Source organism: Diabrotica undecimpunctata, chromosome 2, assembly GCF_040954645.1.
Source record: "Diabrotica undecimpunctata isolate CICGRU chromosome 2, icDiaUnde3, whole genome shotgun sequence".
Lineage (NCBI taxonomy): Eukaryota > Metazoa > Arthropoda > Insecta > Coleoptera > Chrysomelidae > Diabrotica > Diabrotica undecimpunctata.
Genome location: NC_092804.1, coordinates 11,979,147 through 11,990,250, shown reverse-complemented (window position 1 = coordinate 11,990,250; position 11,104 = coordinate 11,979,147). Strand labels below are relative to the sequence as shown.

General features: G+C 33.8%; 1 protein-coding gene across 1 annotated transcript in view; it reads right to left on the bottom strand.

The window, feature by feature from the left end:
• LOC140434192 (F-box/LRR-repeat protein 2) overlaps positions 1 to 11,104 on the bottom strand; it is a 59,741-nt gene that overhangs the window by 18,766 nt on the left and 29,871 nt on the right. The window contains exons 3-7 of the mRNA XM_072522274.1: positions 7,620 to 7,817; positions 5,874 to 6,335; positions 4,590 to 4,781; positions 3,997 to 4,098; positions 1,528 to 1,740 (exon numbers count right to left, since the gene is read on the bottom strand). Of these exons, the coding sequence (XP_072378375.1) occupies positions 1,528 to 1,740; positions 3,997 to 4,098; positions 4,590 to 4,781; positions 5,874 to 6,335; positions 7,620 to 7,817 (1,167 nt within the window). The remainder of the gene's footprint in view (positions 1 to 1,527; positions 1,741 to 3,996; positions 4,099 to 4,589; positions 4,782 to 5,873; positions 6,336 to 7,619; positions 7,818 to 11,104) is intronic.

Below are 11,104 nucleotides of genomic sequence, written 5' to 3'. Positions count from 1 at the left end.
TAAGGTAACTGATACTAAATTGAAATTAACTTTTACCAAACTTTATAGAGTATCAATTATTAAAGATGGTATTATAACAAACAAAAAATTTGGTATCTATAAAACAATCGGTGTACAATCAAACTCCATTTATTATTTAAGCGAGTAATAATTTTGTAATTAGTGCGATTTCAAATAATTTAATTTGTTTAATATTGCAACGCCACTGCATGGGTCTGATCATAGATATTCTATTGTCTGCGCGATTAACTATTTCGTGGAAGGGCTCGCCACTCGAATTGAAATACGCTGTACTAAACTATACGTTTTATGAATGACGTGTTAAAGCGACATAGAGACTCAGCTCTCTCCAGATGCATGGGTGCTTCCACCAATGACGTATACTATATAGACCCTGACGATGGTGAATATAGTGTCACAAACATGATTTCCTTTGTTGTTGTCACAAGTAACTTGTGGTACTCCAGAACAGATAGGATGGTAATAAGATTAGTTCTCTTCATTGGGTACGACTTTGAGAGATTGAGGTAGGTGACTGGTCAAAAGATGTGTTTGATATTGTAAATTGGTCCATAATGCCATAACTTGTCAAAAGCCTTGCTAATGTAGAGGAACACTCCACTGCAGTACTGTGCTAGTGCTAGTGCTTTATTTATGGTTTGGACAATTGGATGTACTTGCTGTCCACTTGAAAGCTTCTGCCAAAAGCCAACCTGATGGTCTATTATCCAATTGTCTACATTAAATCTGGCAAGCAATAATATTTCAAAGCAATTTTGACATTGCTGATAGCAAGCTTATGGGTCTGAAGAGACATCTGTTGATTCTTTTCAAACATTATGACAAACTTATGGTCCATTTGCTAGAATATTCTCAAAAATACGCCCCCTTTACCATTAAACAGAAGCATAATTGAAGAGGAAGAGTTAAAAACATAGAAGACAAAAATAGAAGCGATTTCCGTTGTTTAGGCAGAAGCAAAACATGAAACTAGTAGAGATCCAAACCCATCGTATATAGCAAGCAGGCCTCTTGATGAAGAAAAGATGCGTCAAGTTACACCGTCACTAGAAGTCTGTGAAGATGGACGAAAGAAAAAATAATGAAGCGTCAATATAAAACTTCATCCAACGATGGGAGCCTTTTATTGACGATAATAGAAGTCTTTGATGATTACAAAACAGATAATGAAGTCATGACAATTCAATTAAAAAGTGCATCCTTTGAAGGCTTTCATACAACACTCAGATTAATCAAAAGAAGATGTAAGTGAAGAAAAACGAAAATCCCAAATACTAACATCCATCCCATTTAACGTCTGACTGAACGCAAAAGTAGGTGAAGTCTTGATCACTGCAAAAAATCAGCCGTTGCATAGCATCACAAAAAACAACTAATAAATTTTATTTGAAGGAACTTCTTTCCTGGCATCTTCAAACAAGTATTGAAGTGTTTTTGTAACGAGTATATTTGTGATCTATTAGTGATCTAGTAACAGCATTATGTTAACCTAATCATCATACTTACCCTAAGTCTCCTAATTCCAACTCTAGTGATTAACTGACAGTCGTAAAGTTCTACTCGTTGCAAATTGTGACACGAAGTTAAATGTTCAAGAGAAGCATCTGTGACAAGGGGACAATTGTCTAATTCTAAAACTGTTAAATTCTCAGCTGCACATGGGGACATCGACAAATGACGTATACCTTCATCTGTTATTAGCTCGCAGTGCGATAAGGTCTAAAAAAAAAGAATATTAAAACAAATGATATATTGCTCTACTTCAAACTTTGCAAATTGGTTGTGCAACGATACCTTACTTTAGAGATGGTTAGAATAGATTTTTTACATTTTATTGTTAAACTAGATGTTTTCCGAGATGTGTATGACTTCTATTCGCGTAACGGAAACAGAAATGTATGCAAAATAATTTAAACACTCACTAACAAAAAATGTTAAAGCGTACTAAATATCCGAATTTGGCCATTGACCGAAATTTATACAGTTTATTTCTCACATCGCGTTTCGGGTATTTTTGACGTCCACAGAACGTGTTGTGGATCAATTACAATGACTCATAATACGAAACTACGAAGGCCGTCGAAAACACATGACGAATTTCGCTTTATGGCCAATATAAATACCCACAAAGGGAAATACAGAAATCGCATATCGAATCCTACCGGTAAGACGAGCTTTATTCAGTGTAGTTTCTGATAATTTCTAATACAATGGGTGAATCAATTGAAAACCTTAAAAAGGAATTCGAAAACGGTTTGAATAAATTTAACGTGGAGTCAAGTATGAGGTCGACGCTACTTGTAGAAGATGACTATAAAAAACTAATTTATGAGGTTAAAGAAGCACAAGAATTGCGAAGATTCAGCAAAGGACTATTATCTAAACATTATCGAAGACTCAATCGATATGAATTATTAAACATTGGAGAAAATGAACATCTGATAGCCAAAAGACACACTAACGAAGAGGAAATCAAATTTGCAACCAATATTCATCAAAGTTGACGGCAAATTTCAATGATCAGTTAACCCAAAGAAGTAAGAGAATATTGAATGAGAGAAGAATCACATAAAATGATGAGAGTTCTGGCATCAAAGATGATATGTGAGTCAAATAAAAGATTTGCTCCTTTAAAAAAGGGACTAATGTTTTGATTCGAGTGCCGGATGTTGATAGAGGTCGATTAACTCCAAAAAATATATTAGCCATTGTTTTTGAAATTAATAATGATGGCTTGTACAAACTCCGTACTGAGAATGGACCACTTGATAGATTATTTTCAAGAAATGAACTCCTTCAAACCGATTCGCAATTCATGTTTGAATCAAATGATATTCATCAGATGATGATATCAAAGGTTCTGGTCAAGGTTTTCTAAGATACAACTGTAAAAGGTTTTGTGGCGACAATAAATGTTCCTGTAAACGAAAGAACAAACAATATAATTCAAAGTGTCATGGATCGCTGACATGCAAAAATAAATTAAGAAATTTGGTTCTAAAAATTGTTGTGTTTAAAACTTATTTTTATCTGCATTTTTTAAATAAAATTAGAAGTTTCGTTATGTGGGTATTTGTATTTTTATTTGCATCATTTAGCATCATTTATTTATTAACTTATTTTTATTTACATTGTTTAAATAAAATTAGAAGTTTCGCTTTGTGGGTATTTGTATTGCCCATAACGCGAAAAATCGTTGTCTGTGTCAGACGGTCTTCGTAGTTTCGCATTTTTGTCTTCGCATTATATCCACAACGCGTTCTATGCACGTCAACAATGCCCGAAACGCAATGTGAGAAATAAACGAAATTCACAACGCTTTGTGGTATAAATTTCGGTCAATTGCCGAATTCGGTTATTGAGTACAACATCGACAAAATTAAATTTGACTTAATATAATTCATAGTCCAAAAATCAAGAGATACTAAAAGAGATTAAGAGACAATAAATATTACTAAGAAAGACTAGAATGAATCGTTGAGAATAAGAATAAATAGAACAAAGTAAATAATGAACTAAAAAATATATCAGAATAACCAAAGAAAATTGTTTAAGCAACAAATATACAAAGATAGAATTATTACATCAAAAATATTATGTAACCTTCATAAAAGTGTCAATGAAGCTGCAGCTTTATACCATAAGAATATTGGATATCTAACAAAAGAACATGGAAACAGTATTGGAAATATACTAGAAGGATATTTGGACGAATAAGACGTCAAATAACAAGGTCAAGGAAGATCACGTGGTCAATAAACTCCGCCCATTAAAAAGAGATGCAAGGACTGCTCGCATCTTTTTTCTCTGTCGCACTGGAGGAACGGATTTAGATTGCAGCAGGCAGTCTAGGTATTACTTGTATATGAATCAATTTATTAAAAACTAACCTTACTGCTACTCTACACCTTTCTTTCTGTAAATCATAACTGTTGCCTTGCTTCATCAAGTATTAATTAAAAATTTGGAGCTTACCAAATATTCGATCCTAGGGCATCCCATGGCTAAATGAATAAGAGTAGCGTCCGTTATTAGGACACATTCGTCTAAGTCCATCTTCTCTAAATATCTGCAATTCTAAAACAATAACATATGACATTTTTCGAAATTAAGGAAACTATATTATTTACCACACAGTCTACAGTAACAGCTGTTTAAAAAAAAACTGACAGTCTTTTTTAAACAACTTTATTTAACGCAAAACTCACTTAATTTGCGGACGAGCACACGCACAATGGTCTAACGAACCATAACAAAGATTTTCATCAGGCTAAACTTATTTGAAACCAATTTTGAGGTAGAAAATCATGCTCTCTTGTGATAAATAGTTCTATAAAGAAATCCCTAAACTCACAAACGATTAGAAAGTGTGGTGCACCGAATGTGCATGTGCTTGAGGGATATAATATGACGTAGTGGTACTTATTATTCATATGGTTAAGTATCAGTACCACAGTTATCAGTTATATCCCCATACTAAATCACTAACAACTGAAAATATTTCAAGATTTTTTTATAAAGGTAATATTTATTTATGTCAGATTTCGTTTAAATATTTAAATACTTACTCGTGCTAAAGCTTGAAAGGCAGCGTCAGTAAATAGCGTACACCCCGCGACTTCTAATGTGGATAAAAGATGGCAATTTGATGCTAAAGCTACGAGAGACGTGTCTGTTAATCCTGAACATCCACTTAAACAGAGATAATGAAGCCGAGGGCATTTATCTGCTAGTGACTGTACTGCTTCATCTCTAATATTCTAAAAAAACATGTAAGTGTTATTTTGGTTGATTGAAGCTTATGTACAATGATTTTTGCACAATGATTGTTTTAAATATAAAAACTAAACCTAAATCAAGAAGATGAAAGGAGAAACATCTGACTAGCGCTTTCTAAATCAACTAGAAACAAATCTAATACTATGACATTCCCTTTCCCTTTTGTTTAAAGGGCCCTAGATGGCGCTTGATATTTTCATTAAAAATTGTATTTGATTCATAATGTAATAGTCCATGGCCCTCTTAATCATCAGACCGTTACATTAGATGCGGCAACACTGTCGACCTGTCAAATAGAGAGCCTATTTATAGATATAATAGTGGACCTATAGCGCGAAGAATACAATTTTTGAAGAGTAATATTTGATTAAATTAACACAAAATATTATTTATTTTGTGTTAATTAATTTAGTATAATCAATAATAAAAATATTATGACAAAATAAGTGACATTAAATCAATAAGAATTTCAGTTTGAGGTTAATTACATGAACATATATTTCTAAAATAAATTTTTAAGTCCTGGAAATAATTTTGGAACAGCATTTTGTCTAAGAGTAGGCCTTTTTCTTGGAAAAGTATTTAACACAGCATCAGAATGCATATATAAACACAAACAGATATTTTCAAACGTCCTCTGTTCACTGTTGCCAAATTTCGATGTTATGGTCGGATGATTAAGACGGCCATGGCTAGTCGCGTATAAATTATTTTTCTTATTTCGCCTTCTTTCAAGCTGTATCTGATGATGACAAAAGGCTGAAATACGTATAATACGGTGGCAAATAGACAAGATATAAATGTTTCTGTTTCTCTTAAAATAGAAAGTTGCAAATTATTTTTTGAATGAACATGACGTCATTTTTAGACATTTTGATTGAGACAAATAAAAAGAGCTAGAGAGCTAGAAGCCACTGATATGACTGTGGAAGAACTTAGGTGAAACTTACGTCTAGGAATGAGTAAGCATGGGTTGAAAAAGATTTATTTAATGTGTTATTTGTATAAAGCCGAAATATTAAAGAATTAAAACAATTTATTTTATTCAATATCATATGTAATATTCTACTTACATTACATCCTTGCAAATTAACTACTTCCAATTCATGGCAAAACCTCGCCAAGCAAATAACAGCGCGGGAAGTGATATGCTTACATCCTTTACTAATAAAGCTCTTCAACCTCGTACATTTTCTGGCTAAGGCCTCGACGCCGTTCTCCGTAATGTTACTACACCAACTTATATTTATATGCGTTAAATTTGGACAACCGTCACTTAAGGCTTTAAGAGAAATATCGGTTATAGCGGAGCAGCTGTCCAAATTGAGTTTCTGCAATTTGGGACAATGGCGGGAGAGGGACGTGCACGTGGCGTCGGTGAGTTTTTTGCAGGTGTTGAGGTTAAGATCCTCGATGTTCGGACATTCTTGAGCTAAGGTTTTTATTGAGCCGTCTGCGATTGATTGGCATCCTCGGAGGGATAATTGGCGAAGGAAACCACCACATCGATGTGATATGTTATCTAGGATTGCACCCTGAAACAATTATTATCTTTGGTATTTTTTTAGTGTTAAATATTAAGGTTTTAAAAAGAATATTCCAGAACACAACAAGTACAAAATGTCTAAACAAAACACAACAGAACCAATAAAACGCTAGGTGTAAAAAGAAAATTATTCAAATGGGAAATATCACTTTTCAAATTATTCAAAACTATTTAGAAAAAAAAAAAGATAAGTTTAAATATAGATGTAAAAAATTAAGAAAACGAATACAATGAATCGCAGAAATCAATGAAATAACAATAAATGTACTACAAACCACCCTTGAAGACATAAGAGTTGCAGGAGTTGATACGATAAATGTTTTTTCTTGTCGTCAAGAATCATTTCTTTAAAACCAGCTGGTCTAAGCAAGAATTTTAAAAACAAGTGCAATCGGATAGTGACGGCCAAAGAGTGTGATAGAACAGTGTGATAGATCAAAAGGCAGTGGTTCCCGTTTGCCACAGCTTTGGCACTTAGACCACCATGGTAACGTATACAGCCGCGGTGGTAGTGCTTCTATCTCTCGTAATTTTTCTTAATTTGTTGTTCGGTGGAACTAATCTGGACAGTGCAATACACCATAAAAAAACACTGACCTAAAAAACTTAAATATCTGACTGAATCTCCTCATTTAGGTTAATCATGAATCCACCGAAAAATTAGAACCGAGAAAAAACTGAATATTCAGCAAGAAGAAAAGGGAAATATCAAAATAAAATAGGAATTTATTTTTATTTATTCTTTAGTAAACTCAAACCATCATACAAGAAACAGTGAGAGAAATAATAGAACAACATCTGGAGAAAGATACAGAGAAACGGAAATCTTTAATGACCGATGAAATACTTGAACTTATGGATCAGAGAAAAAAAACAAAGAAAATCTAAGAGAATACATACCATCGTCAGAAGAAAGACAAGAGAAGCCAAAGAGAAACAAAAAAACAGAACAATGTCAAGAAATAGGAGTATCAGAGTCGGTATGATAACTTTAATGCCCATGGAAAGGTAAATGAATAAAGTTCCGAAAACGCAACAGCGTAAAAATAACAGGAAGGCAATCTTGCCATAACCAAAGAAGATAAAAAAAAAGTATGGGAAGAATACTTCTACCTAAGAATATAATACACCCTAAGAAAAAGAAGACACTCAAACGTGAAATAATCATTAAATTATAAGTTAAGTTAAAAAATTAATATTTTAATTGATCCTAAATGATAAAAAACCATATTTTATATATAGACGTTTAGTTGTTGTTTGAACGTCTACTTACCTCTACATCTTTCTGAAAATCGAAGAGGTCGATCCGCTGCCAATTTGAGCCGTCTAATGCTAAAATATTCCACGCTTTCGACACTTGCGCACATCTGCACAATGAAACGACGTCTAAGTATGAAAAAATACGTAGGAGCAGTTCCTTGGGTAGTTTCTTATTAATCGGAGCTTCATCTTCTACAAATACCTTGTTTAACTGAAAGAAAAAAAAATATACTTTATCGCCAACCGTCATAAAGTCATTCATTATTGTACGTATTTGCGGTAGTAAAGTAACACTTTGTTGTACTGAAAGAAGAAGAACCTTATCTGCCGCAAATATTAATTATGTTGATTGAAATTGAATGTCAGTGGTCGATGGCAGTAATCGATTAATTATTTGAATGAACTCTAATTTTATCTGATCCTAATGGGATCCTACCTAGGTGACTTGGTAGGCTGGAGTATCTCCCAAAAATTTTCGTACACATCTGGACGTTGACAGTAGTGCAGCTTTCTGCATGGTCTTGTAGAGATGTTCATTCAGACCTATCTTTTTTATGTTTTCTATGAGGTTCTTCGGAATAACTCCAGTAGTAGAGAGAATAACAGGTATTGTCTGGGTACTGTCCATTCTCCACTGTCTTCGTATTTGAATTTCCAGATCCCTGTACTTGGCGATCTTTTCGTTCTGTATCGCCACATCAATTAGTGTTGTTTGTCTCTTAAGTTTCTTAACTAGTATGAGATCTGGTCTATTATGTGCCACTGTGTGGCCTGTGAGTACAGTACGATCCCATTTTATTATTATTATTAATAATAACTAGCTGACCTAAAATTAAATAATGTATCAAGGTTCAATAGGCTCCTTTTTCGAGTCTGTTAAGTAACAGAAATCTCTGGGAAATGAAATGAATTCGGTCGAGGTGCCAATAGCGACCTTACCGTTTCCAATATCTAACAAACACAATTGCATGTGATTTTGTTGCAAAAACACTCGCATGTTATTTGTCAATTGGAGCATCTTTACATGCTGCCTCAAATTGGATTATGTTAGGCATGTCTTTAGTCGTCCGCAACAGTAAATTGGGGAATAATTATTAAATAAGGAACAATCTGAAAATATAATCATGGCTCTATCAAAAATGTTTTTGATTGTCACGAATATCTTTCTCGTAAAGTTCTGTTCAGTCTCTGTAATGACCTCTTGTGGGCCAGTGTCCATTCGTTACTGATCAATGGTTTAGCCATATTGGTGATATACACTAGTGGCCAAAAGTCTGGAAACTTTACAAAATTATCGTTTTTTAGTAAGACTCGTCTCATGATCATGATTTATATAGTTTACCATTACAATTACATTTTTATTTTATTGTTTTATATTCCTGCATAATATTTTATGTATTTCTTACTCTTTTTTTATTAACATCATTATTTAATAAAATATGGAACCAGGTTCAAGCGAAACGCCGAAAATCCGAGATTTGTGAATGGCAACATTGGCAATACTGTATTGCGTCAGGGTTTTGCTAGTCAGTCAACAACCCAACTGGAAGCGGTTAAGTGGTCTTTAGTTTTAGTACAGTTTCGTGCGGCTTCGAGTGTTTATGAGTGACATCAGGTAGTTGTTACTAAGGTGATATTGTTTAATTGTCGGAGAGGAATTCATCAGCGTCGATTCAACGAAAATGGCAACCAGAAACCCAAAACGTGTTGACTGGTCGCCAGGAAAGAGAGCCAAAGCAATTATCCTTCGAGAAGAAGGTTACACTTATCAAGAAATAGCAAACAAATTGGGTGGTGGCGCCAGGTGTAATGAACGTTTGCAAACGTGGAACGACAAAATCAGCAAAAAGATCTGGCAGAAAACCCAAAGTTAGTCACTATGATGTGAGTAGAATATGCCGACTTTCTTTATAAGATCGTCGCAGATCCGCAAAATATATTAACGGTATTGTCAAATCAACTGGATTACAAATATCTTTTGAAGAAGACCTTTTGCCCCAGTGTACTACGGTCACTATGAAGCATCCTGTGAGTGTCATGGTATGGGCTTGCATGACCACTAATGGAGTTGGACGTTTAGCAGTAATAGAGGGCAATATTAATGCAAAAAAATATCAGGAAGAGATACTGCAAGCCAAACTGCTGCCGACTATCTGCATGCCCAACAATGCATCTTCCAGCAGGATGGAGCGCCTTGTCATACTGCTAAGAATTCCATGGAATGGTTGAGAAACCATGATGTTACTGTTCTGCCTTGGAATAGTCCCGATCTAAATCCAATAGAAAATTTATGGTCAAGGCTGAAAGTCTTAGTATCACGCCGAAACCCAAGCAACAAGAGAGAACTGATAGAAGCCATTATTCAAAACTGGTTTAGAGTTATTACACCAGAAGATTTGGCTCGTCTCGTCAACTCCATGCCTCGCAGAATTGAGTATGTCCTAAAAAACAAAGGTTATCCTACCAAATACTAATTTTGTTGATAATAATCATTGTACCAACATTGTAATATATCTACTAATAGCTAACGGCTGTTGTTTTATTTATTTTTAAATTTTTAGAGGATTTTCCCCCTTAAAATAGATGTTAAATATTAAGTAGAAGCATAAAACGATGTAATAAAATTATAGATAAACTTATAAATAACATAAGTCTTGTGAAAAAGAGAAATACTGATAACAAAACTAAAATTTTTGAAAAGTTTTTAGAATTTTGGCCACTAGTGTAAATATCACCAATATCACCATAATTTTATTGTATTTTATTTTATGTTATTTTATTCTATTTATTTCATTGTATTCTATTTTATTCTATTTTAACTTTATTTAATTTTATTTTGTATTATTTTACTCTATTTTATTCTCTTTGATTTTATTTGACTCTATTTTATTAACCTTATTAACTGGGCTGTTAGTAACCAAAACCGTGTTTTTAAACAAAACTAAATGAAATCTTATATTCAAATGAAACATATTTAAATTTCTAAAACTCGATTCATAATTATTATTGTTATGAATGTTATTAGCCAAGTGAAAGAAAAAATACCTAAGCGACCAATTAACAAATCTAGTTTGGAAATTTTTAATCATTAAATAAGCATTTAATTACTAAGATATAGTATCTGATTTTTAGTTCGGATTACGAAGGCAACGACCAGACGAATGGAAGGCATGGAGAGGTTGGTGGTTGAAGGCAAGGTAGATGGTAAAAGAATTCGAGGAAGATCGCCACTCCGATGGTCAGACCAAATAAAGTGCGCTATCGGTTACTCTCTGTCTGAGGCAGCACACCGCGCCCAGGAGAGAGAAGAAGGATAGCAACTATTCGTCAAATACCATAACGTCACCACATCCTTACGAAGGATAAAGGAGAGAGGAGAACGAAGGCAACAAATCTCTAGGTTATTGTTGAATATTTCTCGTACATATATCACATGGCTAAGTCCCGTGGATAAATTGTTTTTTTGAATTTTGGAAAGCAAAAGGTAGTAATCCAAAT